Source organism: Syngnathus acus, chromosome 12 (assembly GCF_901709675.1).
Source record: "Syngnathus acus chromosome 12, fSynAcu1.2, whole genome shotgun sequence".
Lineage (NCBI taxonomy): Eukaryota > Metazoa > Chordata > Actinopteri > Syngnathiformes > Syngnathidae > Syngnathus > Syngnathus acus.
The window spans coordinates 10225291-10244691 of record NC_051097.1 but is presented as its reverse complement, the minus strand read 5'-3'; the positions used below and the strand labels follow the sequence as shown (position 1 = coordinate 10244691).

General features: G+C 46.5%; 1 protein-coding gene across 1 annotated transcript; it reads right to left on the bottom strand.

Annotated features, from left to right (window-relative positions):
- Positions 1-13309: 13309 nt before the first annotated feature.
- Positions 13310-18328, bottom strand: barhl1b (BarH-like homeobox 1b). Its single transcript, XM_037266067.1, has 3 exons — positions 17347-18328; positions 15274-15496; positions 13310-14598 (listed from the first exon to the last, which is right to left on the bottom strand). Exons 1-3 carry the CDS (start codon positions 17804-17806, stop codon positions 14307-14309), a joined length of 975 nt encoding a protein of 324 aa, XP_037121962.1. The 5' UTR covers positions 17807-18328; the 3' UTR covers positions 13310-14306.
- Between the last annotated feature and the right edge of the window lie 1073 nt (positions 18329-19401).

Here is a 19401-nt window from a genome sequence, read left to right as displayed (position 1 = left end):
GTTTGGACGTCGGTCCTCCTCTCTGGATCGGGAACAAAAGCCACCTCTTGCGTGGCCCCTCCCCTCCCGCCTTTCTGGTTTTTATCGGTGACATCTGCCGCAAAACAAACTCGCTTAGCAAGAGGAATGATGTGTCAGCGGAAGGTCCTTTAGCTCGCGCCGCTAATCTGTCACACGCCGCTCCTTGTTTATCGCTCGCTCCGGTGCGGCCGTCGGCCTGCCGGCTGCTTGCGCCGCGCCGTAATGGCGACAGATGCTGAGCGGCGCAAGTGTGAATCTTGACGACTTTTCCCTGTAAATTACAGCTATCGGGAGTCATTAGACCTGATAAAAGCGTTCTCCTTGATGACCTCGGAGATGAACGCGCAGTTGCGGATAGTCGATGCTACCAATCGGGGCGATTTTTAGCTCTGCTGTTAAATTGTTCGAACCTGTATACTAAAAAAACTTTTTGTTGAATTCAGTTCGTTTCGTCACACCGAATAAAATCATCTGGATTCAGATACACTTTTTTTAAATGGACTACACATTCATTCATTATCCAAACATCTTAAAAAATGGTATTTGGATCCAGATGATTTTCAACGACTTGACAAATTGAGTCAATTCCACACGCTATTTTTTGCAGTGTGGTAATAAACATCCAGGAAGTTTGGTGGCTATTTTTCCACTTTTGACCTTTTAGGCATTCTGCCCTCTCATTTTGGACCCCTTCCCGAAACTCCGCGATGACTTTGAAGAGTCTAATAGATGTCCGAAGCTTGTCATTAGTCGTCCTCTACGTCTTTTTGCCGTGTGGTCGGCAGGACGGACACGTCAGTCGTCACCTTCCCTTGCCCTCCCATCGTGTCTGCCCAAAGTGGCAGCCGGCGCCTAGCGTGCTCTCAAAGGAAGGGCCCGTGCTCCTTTAAGTAGCCCGCGCGACACCAAAAAGGTCGCGTGGCCGGGTCTTGTCATCCACTCTCTCTCCTCCGCCCTCAGCGCTCACTTCCTGACCAACAGAGCCAATGGCCGTCCACCCCTCACCTTCTCGTCCGAGCTGCAATCTGTCACCGGGCACCAGGAGCCGCCGCCCCGCCGGCCGCCTTCCGTACACTGCGGTAATGGCTTCTGGCAGCCCGAGTGAGATAAGTAACAGGCAAAAGGCAGAACGGCGGGGGGTGGGATGAAAAGACCGACCCTCATCCAAGATGGCCCCCCGTTTCAGCCGCCACTTTTCCCGCTCCCCGCTTTGGCCAGGTCGCTTTACGCGATACTTCAGTGAATAAATGAGTCGTTTTAATCCGACTGACAAGCTGGCATTGCCCGGCCCTGCCCTCCATCTGTACTGGCGGCCAGCGCAGCAGCAGGCCCCTCCAGCCTTGCCCGCGTGCCAACCCAACACGCCGCTAGCTCATCCTGGCTGTAGCTTCACGGACAGAAGGGTTCGAGCTCTGCGTGGCAGCTAGCCTCTTCCACCAAACGAGCTATTTATATAAGAAACGGATTAGCTGAGGGGAAGCTTTGATGAAGTGGAAAAAAAATCACAAATTTGCTCCCGTCTTGCTCCGGTGCACGTTTGAATCGCTCGTCTTTGTAAATGGAAAGCTGTGGCCTTTTTTTTGGTTGCAAAATCGGCATGAATTTGTACCGCATTGACGCCAAGCGAGCCTTAAAAAATTTTTAAAAAGTCCATCCCGAGGGGCTAATTTTTGCTCGGTCATCGCAGCGAGAGCCGCTATGCAAAAAAAAAAAAAAAAAAGCTTCAGGGTTGGAAAATACTTGGCTGCAGGAGGTGCTAAACCCTCTGCTCCATTTCCACTCCCCACAAGCGCCTCTCTACTCCCGCTCTTCGGCCATGTGTCACCTCCGAGTCGTTTTGGGAACGCACCCGCTAACGTTTGAGCGGCCAATTAAGCGTGGGGTCTCAGTACGGCCACCCGTCTGGGTTCCGTTCAGGCCTGTCACGCACACACACAGTCAAACAGTCATTTAGGTCCACATTACCTCCCACCGTGTTATTCCTTCTCATGCTTACCTCCCCCGTCTGTCCTGCTTTTTTCCATTTTCCTTCCCAGTTAAAGATCCCCCCCCCATCTGATAGCGACTTATCTTTAGAACTGGAGGTTCTGACAATTAAATGCCGAAAAAAAATACAGTTCTGCCCCTATTCGACTGTTGCCGGGTAAATTAGGGTAATTTAATCCATCCACAAATAAACACAATATATAACCGATATATACAATGATTAAATAAACATTTAGCTTAGCGACTAGCTAGCTGCTAACGTCGTGTTTAGCTCCCCTTTGCCAGTTTCATCAAATCCTCGGAGGTGCCCCCTATTTTTTTTTCCCACGTCAACTGGAGTCAGCATCTACTGTGAATCCCAGGCTTTCTGTTTTGCTACTTTTGCTGAAAGATTAAGCACTGTTTTCCCAAATTAGCCTGGAAAACTTTAAAACAGCCACATAAAAGGGAAATATTATTATCCTCAAGGTCGAACAGGCGCTCATTATCACCCAGATTGAATAATTACGGAACTTAAGAAGTGGAGGGAATTAAAACTCCAGCCTTTTGAAGTGTTTAAGGAGTGTTTATTCCCTTAACTGGAGTGAAAGTGCAGCGCTGGATAATTTAGGTTACAGGCGGCTCGGCGGTGACAGCTGGGCAGCGTGGAACGCCAACCGACATTGTGGAGCTCTGCTTTTTCTTTTTTTTAATGAAGTAGGTTAATATCCGGGAATGGCGTTTAATGTTTTATTCAGCGCGGACAGTGTAAAGGGACGCAAAGTGTTTTGGAGTGCAGATGGGTTCGGGTGGAAGGTTTTATGGCATTTTCCCGCAGGCCGCCGGCGTTAAAGATCGGCTGGAAAGATCCTCCGGAGGCCGCTTCGTATTAAACAAGCGCTTTGTCAGCGTGCCATCCTTATTATTCATTACAAATAAATACTTAAGCACTCTGAGCTTAGCACCCTGCTGCTTTACTTGACGTCCTAACTTTTTTTTTATTTTTTTTCTGTAACCCGGTTGTCCCTTTTTCGGGTACCCCCCCCTCCCCTCCCCTCGTCAGTGTTGCGGTGCCCTTCAACTCAGTAGAGCGCTGCGAGCCAGCCAGCGACTGGTGCCCGTGTGCCAAAGCTTCCCCGCCTCGTGTCCCAAATTCTCTGCCCTCACCTGAAGCCCCGGCAGAGCCTTTGTTGTGCTTCCCCAGGATGAAAGCCGTCCACCTCAACTTCCCTTCCATCTTCTTTCTTCTCTTTTTGCACAAACACTTTCACACAAACACCCTGGAGTTCAAACGCGCACTTCTGCCCAAGGCGTTCAAGTAAAATTCTGGCCCACTCCTCGTCTTCCACTGCAGACTTTTGGAAGGTGATTTGATTTTTTTTTTTTTTTTCGTCTGCCTTGGCGGGCTGGCTGACTCTGGCTCAACGTGTTCGCTAGCTGATGAATTGCAGGCGAGATGCGGGCCGGCAGCCGGCGAGGAGCGGCCAAGTTGCCTTCTCGCTGGCTGCTCGCGGAAATCAGAGAGACACAGCTGACAAGTCTATTTAACACCAAAACGGGAGGAAGCCAGATTGCCACTGTGCTCCGGATAATTGATACCTTTGCCATCAGGCCGCACCTCGCCTTGCCTTACGCTCATATCCATTTACATCCGCGGTGGCCGCAGCACTTCAAAAGTCCGTCTCCTCAACGCGTACGTCGGACTCCGTTACGCTAATTTACTTTCCGAGAAGATTGCGTTCGATAATTTCCGGCGAGTGCATCGGTGAGTTATCGTCTCCTTAAAGCTAAAACAGCGTGCCGCCCGCATTTCTGTCACAGGCCGGTGGGGGCCCGCGAGCTGGAGAGCCCTGTTGACTGTTAATGCCGATTAATTACAGATACAAACCGCTAATTAGCAGACCAAACACTGGCGTCCGTACAGTTTGTTTCCCCTGCAGCAATTATTGTGAGTTCTAACACAAAGAGACAGTAAACCCGAGCTGCCTTTCAGACACCTTGCGGCGGCGTAGCATTTATGCCAGCGTCACGCCCCCCCCTCCGACTCGGCGCCACACCATCCTCCACACAAATAAGTAAGCGGCCACAAAGTGTCGGCCAGCCTTAATCCCCTTTTAATTTCCTTGTGGGGCCAGCGCCAAGGCTCTGGCTGCAGAGCGAAGCCGGGCGGGCCCCTGATGGCCGTGGCGACAGGCAAGCGCAGGCCTGGAGATCTTTACTGGGATCCCGGCAAAGAAAATACAATAACCGCACTCCGCCACCACTGTTTGCCTTACACTTGAGTGGGATTTAGCTTTGCCGAGCACTCTGTCGCAAGTATGTGCGCACACACACACACATGCACACGGAGGAGGACTGTCCTTAACCAGCTCTGGACATGTGATTGCTCCTTTTTCCTCCGAGGACACACACACACACACACACACACGTACTCCTATATGCATATATTAAGCATGCTCTTCAGCACTCAATCACAATTCAAGATGAAGCTATTTCTATCTTAATTTATACAGGTTGGGCCCAGCTTAGCGGTGATCGCCACACAGCTGCCCCATCCCGGCAATGCCAGCAGTATGATCTCCTTTTGAACAGCAATTTATTTTCCTCCCACCGTTGGAAAGTAAAGGTCCCGTCATTAAAATGTATGCTCGCTCCGCCACGCGCGCAGGAAAAAGGGCAGCGAGCCGACCGACGCCGTTGGCGGAATGAAAGGCGTCCAGCTTTGGCCCGCCGCGCCTCTTTGTCGCACGCTCGCCCCAAAAGGTGGCTTTGAGCGGAACAAAATGGAGAGGCGCTGCGCTGTTGTTGCAGACTAAGGAATTTTTCATGACATTTACACACACAGCTGGGATTTAGCTCCCGAAGCAGCTTCATAACATTCATAGATGAGCTCTGGCGTGCACCATTCGCTCGCCTCGTTGCACCGGTAAATGCGTCACTTGCGTTTTAAACATCAGGAAGGTGACGAATCTTTGGAGTCCAATTCAAGAAATGAAGAAAATAACTTTTTTCTTTTAATTGCTCCCTCTCAGGTTAATATTAAAGCATTGTGATGTTTATTACGCATAAATCGTTCTTAGTGGGGGGGGGGGGGAGAAAAGAGAATATTGAATCAACTTTCTGTCTATAACGGTTTTCCATTTCTCCCTGCGAAGCTCTTTACGGCAACATAAGGAGTTCGCCCAGCACCTCCGTCCGCTCTCATTTAAGGCTAATTCCTGCGTGGCTGCCGATGTTTGATCCCGTTGCCCATCTGAAGTAATTAAAGGGTTATTAGTAAACAGATATTCACGCTCGCTCACTCTTGCCAACTGTTTCATGCCATCTGCTACTGGCGACGCGTGTGCGTGCGTGCGTGCGTGCGCGTGCTTTGACATTGGGAGGAAGGATGCTCTGAACGGGCCGCCGCGCTCTCATCAATTCCAAACACGACCGAGCGGCGTCATTTTAGGCCACGGAAAATAAAGCGGCGTATTAGTTTGCTCGTGAAATTTCACATCGCAATGTTCGGTTCGAGCCCAGTCATTTTTCTTTTTTTTTTTTTCAGATGACCGTCTCTCTCCTCCTTTCTTTCGTGTCCCTATCTCCCCCCCTCCTCCTTCTCCACCCCCCCCCTCCCTCCTCCCTCTCGCTGCAACTCTGCTCTGATGCCTGTTTTTATCCTTTTTTATTTTCAGTAATATAGAAAGGATTAACCCTGCCGGCCCCTCGATGGTTACTGTTTCATTTTATTCTTATTAAAATCTTAAGAACCTACTTTATTATTCCTTTTCGATACAACCTCAATAATCCTCTGCCTGCCCGTGAGTGAAGTGGGCCTGCCTGTGTGTGAGAGTGTGTGTGTGAGTGTGTGTGTGCACGGCGTGTGTGTGTGTAACAGCCACAGAAGACCCCAGTAAGTGTGTGTGACTGGTAGCAGCACATCCTGGTCACAGACCGAATCAGGTTTTTGCACATTTTCGTATTAAATAAGTGTCACAAAATGACGCTGTGAAAATTTCAAATCATTCTCTTGCGTCTTTTGGTTTCTACACCTGTAATTCCTGGCAGATATGTTTTGCTTTTTTTTTTTTTTGCTTTTCTTCCATCGAGAAGGCTATTACTGCTGAAAGGTCTCGGGTGTTTGCTGTGATCTTTCTTACAGCGCGCCGCATTGATTTTATGAAACCTCTGATAAATCTCAGACAGGAGCGAAGCTTCCTCGGATCACGCCGCACGTGTGGCTGACCCGGGTCGAACTTTATTTTGAAAAGCAGTAACAACCTTATCGGTTCAAACGTACGCTAGCATTTCTACCGTTGAGGCGGATAATAACACAACAAATGTCGTGGGAAATATAAATGTATTCAAGTTTGGTGCGCTTAGCGAGTGGCAACGCAAGATGGCCGCCGTTGTCAGTCCATCCTATACAAGTGCATGGAAGGTCATGTAACTTTTGTGTTAACTCCAAACTATTTCTCGGCAAGCTGAGGTGAAATTTTGAAAGTAGCTTTCGTGTTTTATTTTCAAATCTCGTGCGTCATCGCTCACTTGATGTCATGAACCCAGCATTTAGTTCACTCCAGTCCATCTGTAGGCGTTCCATCGCGAGCAAAATCATCTTCATTAAATCTGCGCTAGCGCTCCAAGGATTACACTATCGACTTAGCAAAAAGGTCAACCATATTTGATTCGCTCAAAGGTTGATATTTATATCCATCTATTTATCGACTCCACTTTCACGAGATTGCCGGAGCCGTCGACATTTGCATCCTCGCGGTTTTTCCTCTCTTTGTCCCCGATTTGCGCACGTTTCCAATTTCTCATTTTACAATGCATTATATTCAAACCAGAAGAGAATAGTTGGGGGCAAAGTGCGTGGAAGTGTTCCGTTCATATTTTGCTCACATGAATAAACTCATCTGCCAATTGGAAGATTAAATCTCAGCCTATGTAATTGCCGAGTAACATTCCGCTTCTTATTAGAGTGGTCATGTTGCCATCTTGCTTCTCTGAGCTCCACCTCCTTGCAAAGATGGAGCCCCCCCCCCTCCCTCCCTCCCCCTCCTGTGTGCCAGGGTCACACTGTCAAAATGACTCTTTTTATTACAGTTCATAAACAGCGGCTCCCCCAGTGGCCTCTGGAAATTTCACATAAACTTTGATCAAACAGACGTTAGCCTCGCCGGTCCGCTCCCCGCCTCTCGGCGCGCACCAAAATAGCTCCGCTCAATCACAGGCAGAGAAAACACGGCGAAAACAGTGCAAATAGCAAGGCGCTCGCTGATATACCAAGTCATTATTGACCACGACGGCGGGGGAATACATCTCATATAAAAACAATAAGTTACTCTTTGCCTTTTCCCCTCGGCGAGCCCAGAGTAGAAGCGGAAAAAGGAAGGCTCGCGCCAGCCAGTAAACTTGACGGCTTAGAATTAATAGCTTCGAGGGGAGCTTCATCTAAAGTGATAAAAGCAGCCAAAGTCAAAAGCGAGCCAGCGTGTGTACACGGAGGCCGGACCTTACGAGCGTCCTTTACAGGAAGGTCTCCCTCGTTAGCCGCCGACCCGACGCAGTTGAGACAACCTCGTGGGCGTTTCCATTCGTAGAACTCGTCCATTGCACAAATGACATGGAGTTTTTTTAGTTTCTTCTTCCCTTTCTCTTGTTCAGTCGCCGTTCTTCCACTTTTATCTCGGTCGGCTCTTTTTGACCCGTATTTTGTTTTGGTGTATTCTGCCTCCTGTTTTTTTCTTAATTGCGCCTCGCTTTGTTGTCACTTTGTAAACAAATTGTCTTTAAAGGTGATATATAAATAGTGCTCTTATTCTCACTATTGGATCAAAAGCTACCCAGTAAAACGAATCTAAAAACAAAAAAAAAAGTCAAAACTAAGTATACTGAAAGAAAAGCCAAATTTGTGACATGAAAATTGGACCTGCTGCAGCGCCGTGCAAAAATCTTTGATGGTGCGGATTTTTATAGGACGCCTGTTTATCTTTGTACTCGTGTCAGTGTTTACAAATGCGTTGGAATTATTCTGGATGTTTGTCCCTCTCAGCGTAGAAGATGCTACTGCTGCAAAAAAAAAAAAACGTTATGAGAGCAGTCAGGAAAAGTTGATTCCCATAAAGAGGCTAACTTGGGACATCTGTTGTGAAGCGCCACTTGAATCACGATTCACTGCTTTGCAAATTTCCACTGCACAACACAACTAGTGTGTGTGCGTGTTTTATTTTTTTACAGCGCTCCAGCAAGCGGGAGAATTTGCTGTGTTTTCTCCGAGTCTTATTACGAGTTTGGGGACTGTTAAAGCGGGACTCTCAGTACCCATCAGGCCTCGGCGCCTTTGTGTGAAGACGACAAGCGCGCAAGTCGGCTTCCCCCGATGAAAACGCACACACCCGCCGCCGTTGCGCTAAAGAGGTTAAACTGCCGCGCCTGGCACAGCCAATTGTATTGATAAGCGTTTGAAGCTGCTTTCCTCTCTGTGCCGCCATCACGCGTCACGCTCTTTATTTGGCTTGCCACTCCAGGCAAACTTCAAACCTGGGAGAGCGTGTATTCCTGTACTCAGGTGTGTATAGTCACATTTGTGTGTGCTGAGCCGGGGCCCTTTGGCTGCTCTTTGTTTGTGCTGCCTGGATTCCATAAACCAGGCCTGTGATCTCCCAGGCAACATGCCTCCGAATTCCTCCATGTAAATATATCGCTGTCACTTTGTCTGATGATGAAATGAGCAATAGGAGAAACGAGCCAGGCAGGGAAAGCTTCTCAAAGACGTCGGCCATCTTTGAAGGGGGACCAGGAGTTCCCGGTGACTTTGCGTGGGATCTCTCTCGCCGTCTGTCGTTATGCGCTTGTTAGCCCGAGGTCCTCGTCTTGGCCCGGAGTTATAGCCGTGTCGGGCAGCTGTTTGGGCCAGCCCTAGGGGTCCTCGGAGGCAAATGGCATGTCAAGGAGTGGTCACCGAGGTAGATTGTCTCGGTCGCGCTCGGCTTCACCGCCACCGGGCTCACTTGTCCAATTAGGGGATCTTTGGCCCCCCCCTTTAGGTCCCCAACCTGTCCTTTTGACGGATTCTTCAATGTGTCTGGCTCGAGCACACCTGACACCCCGTAAGAACACACACGCACGCACATGTGTGTGTGTGTGTGTGCCCTCGCCAATATGGGAGCATCTACAGTAACACGTCTAATAATAACGCTCCCCTTATTTAATATTTTCTGGCGCCGTACAAAGACAAAAATATTACTGGCTAATGTCCCGCTAACACCATTTTTGAAATAATTCATTCGGCATTCACACAACGCTTTAATTAGTGAATGCAGCTGAGTTTTTTGTTTTTTTTTCTTGCTACCAACCGGTGTGCTCTCGTTCTCTCTTTTTTCTCTCTCTCTTGCCTGCAGGCTACAAAAAACATCAACAATCACCTCGCTGCCGGAAACCTCAACGGCGCCCTCTCGACATTCCCGATATTTCACTTTCTTTCCGAATCCGAGTGCTCCGTGCCGTGTGGCAAAAGAGAACGCTTTGAAAATGCATCCGCGCTAACATTTCATCACCACGTTGACATCTGGTCAGTAACATTTTCACATCCGCTCATCTAATTAACTCTCCGAAGAAGGCTGAATTTAAAAAAAACAAAAACAAACTGGACAACCACATTGCTCCAATTTTATGCAAATGAGGCTGCTCTACATTTCAACTTGATTGTATGTAATCCCACATTGCTCCCGCTAGCGAGAACCTGTAGCTTGACTGACATGACTGATTTGATCCTTTTACTCAAACTAGCTAACAGTCCCCCACCCCACCGTCTTGTCCCCCCCAACGGGCGGAGGGAGGCCGTTTCAAAAATGCGTGGTCTTTCGTTGCTCTCTGCCCTCCACCAGGAGACAAAGTATGAGAGAGCTGCCAGACATCACAGGAAAGCGCTGTTAAAAATACATGTATAGCACCCCTCATCATTTATTGATGACCTCTGCTGCCTTTATGTTCATGAGGTGAGAGGCCTCCCCATGGCTTGGCTCACTGACCCCTCAGGTTGCCCAAGAAACTGCCTCTTCCCTTTTAATTTAGCACACTTAAAAATAGATTTAGGGCTGACCAGTTGGACGCGCTACGCTTTTCAAGTTACTCGCCAAATATGTGGCAATTAATTTGCAACGGGGACACGCGGTCAGGGAAGCACAGCCTCACCTGCTTGACAATAAGGAAAAAAATAAACAATGATTAGATAGGATGTTTTGCTATTTGTGTGTAGCAGTTTCACGTTTATCAACCATTTTGTGTGTGGAGGGTATTTTTCCTTCGAGTCATCAATATTTGATTCCCAAGAATTTTATCCATGGGCTTTACCCCTTGACTAAACCCAGCAGAGGACTGTTTGGGCCCGACTTGTTTGCTGCCTAAAGGGGCTGCAGTGTGAAGTCAAATTGTGTGAGTTCAAACAATATTTAATCTTTTTTTTTCCCCCGAAAAGTTTTTTTTTGTCAGAGCGTCACATTCAGGGTCGTGCAGATGTAGTTGTTGTTTCAGGTTGTGCTTTGGTCCCAGAGGCGTTTCCATGGCTGGCTGCTTGCTGGAGGTCAGGGCCTCAGGGGTGTGGATTTTTTTTTTTTTTTGCAATGTCATCTGGTTGAAGAGGCCGGTCACGCTCAGGGATGAGCGAGCAGCGAGGCCTGTGCTAACAACAACTTATTGATTGAATAATCTGTGTCATCTGATGTGGATATAGTTTACAGCGGCCCCCTGCTGAGCACTACACAGGTTTCATTACCCGCTGGTGTTGGAAACATCCCGTCAAGCTGTTTTTTTTTTGCTCCCAGGGCTTCTTTTTATTCACTGCTATCATTTGATAGAAGTTTGAGTGATCTGAATATAGTGCTGACTTGACGTTCACGTCAGGCATTTCAGCCATATTCTATTAACCTGCTGCACTCGTGCATCTTTCAGGCTGTAATGGATGAAAATAAAATTCCCAAGTCAATTATCTGGTCTGGCACCTGTGGCTTTTGAGCATATTTCAGAGGGGTGCCAGCCCCCCCCCTCTAGCTCTGCCAATGACCAAAACGCACTTGGTTTGCACAATCCTGTAAATCAAATATTATCATTGCTCCAAGATGGCTGCCTTTTGGGCTTCCATTCACGGCTACCCTCGTCCATCTGGAAAAATGGGTGATTTCAGGTCCGCCTCCTCCTCTCCTCCTCTTGCGCCCCGCTCCATCCCCAACCCTCCGTCTGATCCGAGAGGAAAGCTTTCATTATTTGCCCAGATTGGGATGTCAATCCCTGCGCCCCTGACCCGAGTTGTAGTTGTAGCCCGTCATATTGGGCAAATGATTAGTGGGGTTATCTCGCCTGCAGTCTGCACGTCTCGCCTTGCTCGTTCCTCGCGGGCCCGACGTACCTCCAGGCAAGGATGCGCTTGCTGGGCTCTGCCATCATTTCCACTTGCTTCTGCTTCATCCTCATCTTCGTCTTCTTGAGGCTCGCTCTGTTCACCAATCAGCTCCTTTTTTTTTTTTTGGAAGATAGTTCAAATGCATTTGGGAAAGCACATGATGGGGGGAAAAACTTTGGCTAAACATTTCCGTTTAGGGGAATTGGTCTATTTAGTGTAGGTGTACCAAATGTGTCTTTAGAAAATAATGATGACAAAATGTGTTTTGAGACCATTTAAATGAATTGGGTTAGAAATGATCAATTGTGACACATCAGTTTTTATTTTCTTCAACAGTCTTTTTTTCAAACTGTGTTATCATTACGATTAGGAATCCTCGGGATTAAGAAAAGTCACTGATCCTTTGGCTCTCTCTTTGTTTCTTTCTTTCTTTTTTTTTTTCCTCTCCACATGTCGGGAGCTCAACGAGACTCCATCCGCACATCATTAACCCTGAGCTGGGGACAATCCGTGGGAAGAGCCGGGGGATTTAGTACCAGCCTTTCACATGCAAAGAAAAGGAAAAAAAATAGTCACCCAACAGAGCCCCCCCCCACCCCCGCCCGCCCCCTCCTAATATAATCGCATGTAGACTTTCAAGACTAACCTTTTATTGGTCATTATGTGAATCAGACACGGCTCGCTATGATGAGTCTGTAATGATCTTTTGGCAAGTTGGGAGGCGTTTTATTCCCCCTCCTGTTCGCTCAGTCCACGCATGCGGGCCAAGCCGTCACTGTATTTTTAATGCAATTTTCCGCTTCATAAACGCGCCAGTTATCAGGCCGTCAGTCTGATCTTTCACGGTGGCGAGTCCGCGGACGACCGCTAAGTGGAGGGGGGGGCCCCCGCAGAACAGGTGCCATGCGCGGGCGGGCGACAGCAGGGGGAGCTGCCTATCAAAGCCATTATCGACTTTCAATTAAAACCTATTAAAGTCTTTTGTTCTAATCGCTAACATCGGCTCGCCCGGCCGCATCTGAACTGATTTGACCTCCAGAAGAAGTCGGGTATAGCAGACTTGAAGAAGAGGGGGGTATATAGCATCAAGCTGGAGGAAGGGGGAAGGATGGGAGGGAGGGAGGGAGGGAGAATGCGCTACCGCTGACCAGCTGTCCCCTGCACGCTGATCCCCGGCCTGCAGTCAGCTCCAAGGCCGCTCAGCAGCTGTCGGGCCGGCCTTGGAACCGCAGCGAGCATCCAGCAGCTTCAGCGAAGGGGAGGATGGAAACAATCAATTTCCAAATGGGATCATTTAGGACACTTAAACAATTGCGCACATGCCATTAATATTTCATCTGGTGCGTTGTTTACGGAAAACCAAGTAGTGGTGCTGCTGTTAATTTAGGGAAGTGGTGGCCACTTAAATTCATTTGCCTTTCGACGATTTACAGATATGCAATATCAAAGAAACTTATGTGTGTATATATATATATATATATATATATACTGTCAAATCAAAGGAGGGAAATGTGTTGATTCCAATTATTCTCTCACAAGCTTCCTCCGCAATGTTTATTTTGACTTGAAGTTTAATTAGAGCAGCGCCTATGCTCACTAAGGTTGACATGTGTACCACTTGATTAAAAATGGATCATAGTCTCAAAATCTTCTACAATTATTATTATCGATATTGTGTATGTCCTGTAAAGTCAGTCTGTCGTGTCGAGTTATTGACCAAAATGTCCTGGTGCGTTTAAATGCTTTGGTAAAAATCAGAGCTAACTTCTGAGACAAAAAATAGTATGATATAAAATGCAGAGTGGATTGATCTCATTTTTTTAAATCTAATAAAATAAAATTTTTTAATGTCAGCCCCAGATTGTTGCTTTTAGAGTTCCACACACGCAGTTTAGAAAACATAAATGAAGCTATGCCGAAATAAATATAGTCACACGGTTAAATCAAAAGACTTTTATTTCCACATTTATAAAAGTATTTGTTTTGTTTACATCAACTCGCCCCTCCTATGCCGCTTGCTGTAAATTTCACCAAAAATGAACTCGAGGAACGAAAGAGAAACGAGAACCACTCCACAAGCTTGCATCTGTAATGTTACTTTTTTTTTTTCACCAAAAGAGAGGAGAACAGTTATTACAGCTTCATATAAACTAACATAAATTCATTTTTGAAAAATCACAACCTCTGTTCAAATACATCGAAAGCAATCAACAGGCTGCTTGAACCTGCAGCAGGTGCACCAGGGGGGGTTTTGTTGGAAGGGCTCATTTAAAAAAAAAAAAAAACAAGAGCAAATAAAATATTAACTGGTGTGATATAGGCAAAAATTGTCATTAAATGAATTGGCATTTTGCATCAATCAAAAACTCCAGCTATAAAAGATCACATTTGGAATATATTGATTTCCATATAAGGGAACACCTGTAAATTATTTTTTTGGATGGGCTAATCTAGCCTATATGATCAACTGCATCACCGTGGTGTGAAAAAGACACAATAGATTTAAGAAAAGAAAAAAAAGTCTCCTCTGTCCGATGTAAAATATTCTTATTTACAGATTTTTACAGGTCAAGTCAAAAATAATAATTTACAAGAAAGCAAATTTTTGGATCGTTAAAAAGATGCACTTGTAGCGTCGTCGCCATATAACAAAATCATTATGGTAAAAAGCAACCGCAACAGCATGGAACGACGAGAACATATTTAAAAATACCAGATGAATCGAAATAAATACATAACTTAGAGCCTTTGATTGATACGGAAATATAAATAAGCCATAAATAAAATCCCTCAAAAAGGAGGAGTGAAAAGTTCCCTCTTGTACGTTCGTCTCTGATTCGCACCAAAAAAGTTCGATTTTTTTCCCCCCCCCTCAATAATATTTTTCGTTTCCCGTGTCTTTCGTTTTTATTCCGGTTCTATCCGGAAGTCCGGCTCACCGCTGCTGGCTCGGCCGGGAGAGCACACCGGACATAGGGGGCAGAGGCGGCGGCTCGCTGCCTCCCTGCAAGCCGTGCAGCAAGATGCGGGGCACCAGGGGCCTCTGCAAACTGGGCGGCGGCGCTGACGGGCCCCTGTACAGGTAGAGCGCCGCCCCCGGGTCCAGGTTGGACACCAGGCTCTGCGGGTAGAAGTATGGCGACGGGAACATCCTTTGCAGGGCCGAGTAGTTGCCAGCCTCGGCCAAGAGTTCCAGTCCCACCGCCGTCTGACGCTTCCATTTGGTCCTATTAAAAAAAAAAAAACATGATCAACTTTTCGTTGTATCTCCGAATTGGCCAATTAAAAGGCGCAGGTAGCCATTTGTTTATTTATTTATTCATCTATCGATCTAATCTATCTATCTATCTATCGGTCTTTAATAGTCTCAAGCTGCCTCTTGTATTCACACCCAAAAACGTCGGCGTGCACTCGACGCAGGTGAATAATTCATATTCAAGATAATTGAGGAGATATAGTGCTTTCTTTGAATTATTGATACACACACATGCAAGCATGCATTATTCACAAGCCAAAGTGTTGTTTTTGTATTTATTTATGACATTTAGATGCCCGGGTGTCGAAGCTGCGGACACATTCTGGCTTAAGATAACACTTTACAAAATCTGTTTTTGCCTTGTCAAAAAATCATATCAAATGTCATGCTCAACTCATTTTCTGTAAATAAACAAACATGGAGGATAATTGAGACCGTTTAAAAAAATGACATAAAATAGTCAGTGAAATTGCAAGGAAAATAGAAATTGACCTTTATTTCAAATTATACTTATTAAATTGAGGTTCAATAAAATATAAATCCAATTTTCACTATAGCAAAACTTTTAGTTGAATTGCTCAACTTCAAATATTGCGTCCACACATTTTTGTATGTGGTGCAGTGCAGTCAAATGAGCCGCTCACACCTTCGGTTCTGGTACCAAGTCTTGACTTGCGTGTCTGTGAGGTTGAGCGAGGCGGCCAGCTCCATCCGGTCCTGGACGCTCAGGTACTTTTGGCGCTCAAAGCTGCGCTCCAGTTGCGCCAATTGGTGGTCCGTGAAGGCCGTCCTAGCCTTTCGGGGCTTCTTGAGCCGGACTTGGGGGCTGTCTCTGCTACTGGAGATCTCCCTGTCTCCCTCCTCTTTCACTGCAAAAAGTGGAGGATACATTCAAATCTGAATGATGATTATTTGTCGCGCACACTCGTGAATTTGGAGTGCAAGTGCCCCCACCCTCCCAGTTCAATTAAAATTTTTACACGCCTTTTTTCATATTACATCACATGCACAGCATTGCAGTGGTTCTGCTTGTACTGAACTTTTTATTGCACATATTTTGTATGCTTGAATTATTTTCTAAATATTGGGTTTTCTTATTATTTCGGCACGGGCAATATAGGGCATTCGTGCGAGGGGGAATTTATGTAATCCGATCAAAATGTCCTCTTGTTGATTTTTTTTTTTTAAATTATTTCTAATTTGCTTCAAACGTTTGATGTTTTTTGTAGGTTTGAGCTCTTCTTTTACAGCCCACTAGTCCTTGAGCAAATATATTTCCCAATGAATCGCTTCCGATATATCCCTGCAGCCTTCAATTTGATTTTTCTGTGTGTGTGTTTGACGTCAGCTTCCCCCTCCTGCGTGGAGTCATGTCAGGGCGAGTACTTTGATTTTAACACGCAAAAAAAAAGAAAAAAAGACGGGGGTGGGGTAGGGGGGGATCTTTTTGGTCGTCTCAAGCATGCAGCCGCACAATAATCCGCCTAATTGAGCCACCAGGGAAAGGACAAGAGCGTCCGCGAGAACTTCACACACGAGCGTGGAAATAAATGAGTGGATGGAACTCAAGAGCCGCTCGGCCTTGAGCACCAACAAATGTGATTAGTGGCGTGGACAAATTGCATCAAATGTGCTGATATATCGGAGGAGGAGGCTTGCTGGGGAATCAAAAGCTTCCGTGCATGCATGGAGACGCTCGCCCTGCAGGCTTCTTCCACTCGAGACGTCATCGTGCATATGCGCGATGACTCAAAAAGATGGCGACGATTATCGCAATTGTTTTATTATTATTACTTGCATGGAGTATTATTGTTTTTATTAGAGTGCAATGTGCACCTTTTGGGATTTCATAGTCGTGTGTGTGTGTATGTGTGTGTGTGTGTGTGTGTGTGTGTGTGTGTGTGGTTCTAATTTCGGCGTAGCCTGCAGCAGTGGACTTCTTTTCCACGAGCCGTTTCATTGAAGTGTCAGTGTGTGCAGGTGACATGTCTGTTAAGGCTGACATGATTGGAAACAGATCGAGCTTTCATGATTTTTATCTGGAGCTCCAACTCTTCAGACCCCCACCCCACCCCCCTCCCACCCACGCACCTATTTCGCCCGCCTGCTTTCTATAAACATGCCATCTGTTTGAAATAGGTTTCAAATTCAATACAGTAAATAAGAGCGATCACAATTTATATTGTAGCTTTCTTTTTTAATTGATTTTATCTGTTGGAATAATACAATAATAATTCACAAATTGATGTTTATTGAAGATCAGCAGCCTCTCGCTGTGACAAAAATAAATAGTTTGGACAAGATCTTACTATTCTATTTATTAATTTGGGATAGAAAATATTTTCAGTGCAAAATATAATCACGGTCACGTCCCCGAAAAAAATAATCGTGTCAAATTGAAATTTTGACATATACTGAAAATATTCGTATGTTTGCAGAAACTATATTTGTAATATATTCCCTTAAAATACATTTTGTTTCAGTTTGTTTTATTGGCCGATTATATATCTGCGTCTCTGTTGCAGTTTTACAGGTCTTCTGCAATTACTTTTATTTTATATTAAAGTTAAACAAATTAATTGATGTTGTTTTATTCCTTATTTTATTTAATCACCGATTTAACTGTAGATATTGTTGTGAACGGGTTTTTTTTAGATTAAAATGTCAATTTACGCTCGGAACAACAATTCGACCACCCCCGACCGATGTGCGCGCTCACCTTTATATTCGCTGTCCGACGACGAGTTACTGTGAATTTTCTCCATAAAGTCGTCGGCAATTTTGGCGACCAGTCTGCCGGCTTCTTGCGTGGGTTGTCCGTTACTGGAGTAAGGCGCGCAGGCGGCCAGAGGCTTACAGTCCGCCAAAATGTCTCTGATAAGGAAGGACGAGGTCATGGTCCTCTGCTGGGACCCGGCCGAGATCCCGGCGGGGCCGTGTTGCAGGTGAGGCGGCAGGCCGACGCCGCCGTGTCCCTGCCTCGGGGCCAGCTCGTCGGCGCACTCCCTCCTGGGCGAGGGCGGCGACGAGCAGACGCTTTCCGCGTCGGATCTCGGGCTGAACTCCAGGGGAGAGCGGCACTCTCCGGCCAGGCTGTCCCCCTTGGACAGCGGACTTCCGGGCCTGTGGGAGAGCAGCGAGTCGATGCCGAAACTGGAGCCGTTAGCGGACCCCTCCATTGTCTTGACCGGGGTGGTGTACGGGGGTTGCTCCTCAAACTACCATTTGGTAATTGAGACAAGTTTATTTTTCTTCAATGTGGTCCAAGAAAATGTCCTCGCGTTCGGGAAAAAAAAGTGTTTTTCTTCTTATCATATAATAATATGAAATCCTATAAGTAGTCCCTGGCGTCGTCCATCCAGTTCGGGCGTCCAATTGGATTTCTTCGATCACACCCTCTTTACGATTTCACGCCTGGAGCGGGCTAAAAAGAAAAAAAAAAAGAACTCAAGAAGCCGTTTCAGCACCATGGACAGGTACCAGATGGATCGCCGGGTCACCTCGTCTCATTCTTTAGCGCACTGAACGCACAAGGCAGGTGGAGTCGAGGACGTGCATGCGGATGCGCCGAATTGCAGTAAAGTGGGTTAAATAGTCCCAACTAAGGCGAGAAGGGAGGAAGTGGTACCCCAAAAAAATGGAAGTTGAGGAAAAGTCAGGAGCTATAGGTTTTAAGAGCGTCGCGTCCACGTGAGTCCCCTGTGACACGCCTTGATTGGCTGACGGTGGACCTCCCTGCACGAGCAGCCCCTCCTTCTGACGTCCCCTGCCTACCGGGCTCATCCTCATTTTGATAAGAGACATCGTGGATTCATCAGGAGACTCCGATGCGAGTGTTTACAGGCAATTTTCACACTGTTTGCTTTCATTACATCATTGATGAGGCTTCTAATGGGGTTATTACGAGGGACTGCTTTTCATCCTTTTGACCGCTTTCTTTTTTTTGCGTCCCCGAGTTCCTTTATCATCCTTTCCAACGATATATTTATGGCGAAAAGTGGAAATAAAGAAAGGAAGTGAAGCTTCCAAAGAAGTCTAAAATAAATTCGCTTTTTTTATTTTATTTCATTATTCATGCTGAGTGGCGATGCTTTTTTTTTTTTAATGTCAATACATTCTTGAATAATTCACTCGCGTTTTGTGGTTGAATAAACACCGCAATGTTTTTATTCTTTGCATTAAAAATACGGGCGCCCCATTTTTTTTTTTTTTTAAATAACCACCAAGGCCCCGCCGTCTTGCTGTCAGCATTTAAAGCACAATAAGCATCTAATAGTCCCTGGTAATTGTGAAAGTTCGAGGCAAGCGAGTTGCCTTTGTGTGTTCCTTTGCACCTTAACAGCCATGCAAAAGCATTGTGCGCACTTTTTAAGTGCACAGCGCACAACAGTTTGCCCCGCGACGGCCTCGACAGCCCCTAATAATCGAACGCGCACACACACCATGTGACCACCAGATTGGAGGCGCGCGTCGGTCCCAGACACCGGCAGGTTAGTGAATCCGCTCCCGGCTCCCATGGGGTCCCATCACGGTTGCAAGCTGTCACGAGTGAGGCGGGGACCAAGCAGGCTGATAGCAGGCAGCACACACCCTGCCTGCCTTGGCTGCTGCTGCTGCTGCTGCTGCTGCTGCTGCTTTCTCATGAAAAGAAGCAGTGGGTTGATGGTTTGCGCCATTACGCCCCCCCCCCCCCCCGCGCGCTTTTGTCTTATCGCAGTGTTCGATCTCATTCCCAAAAGAAAAGTTGAAACAACATTAAAATATCAATTATTGA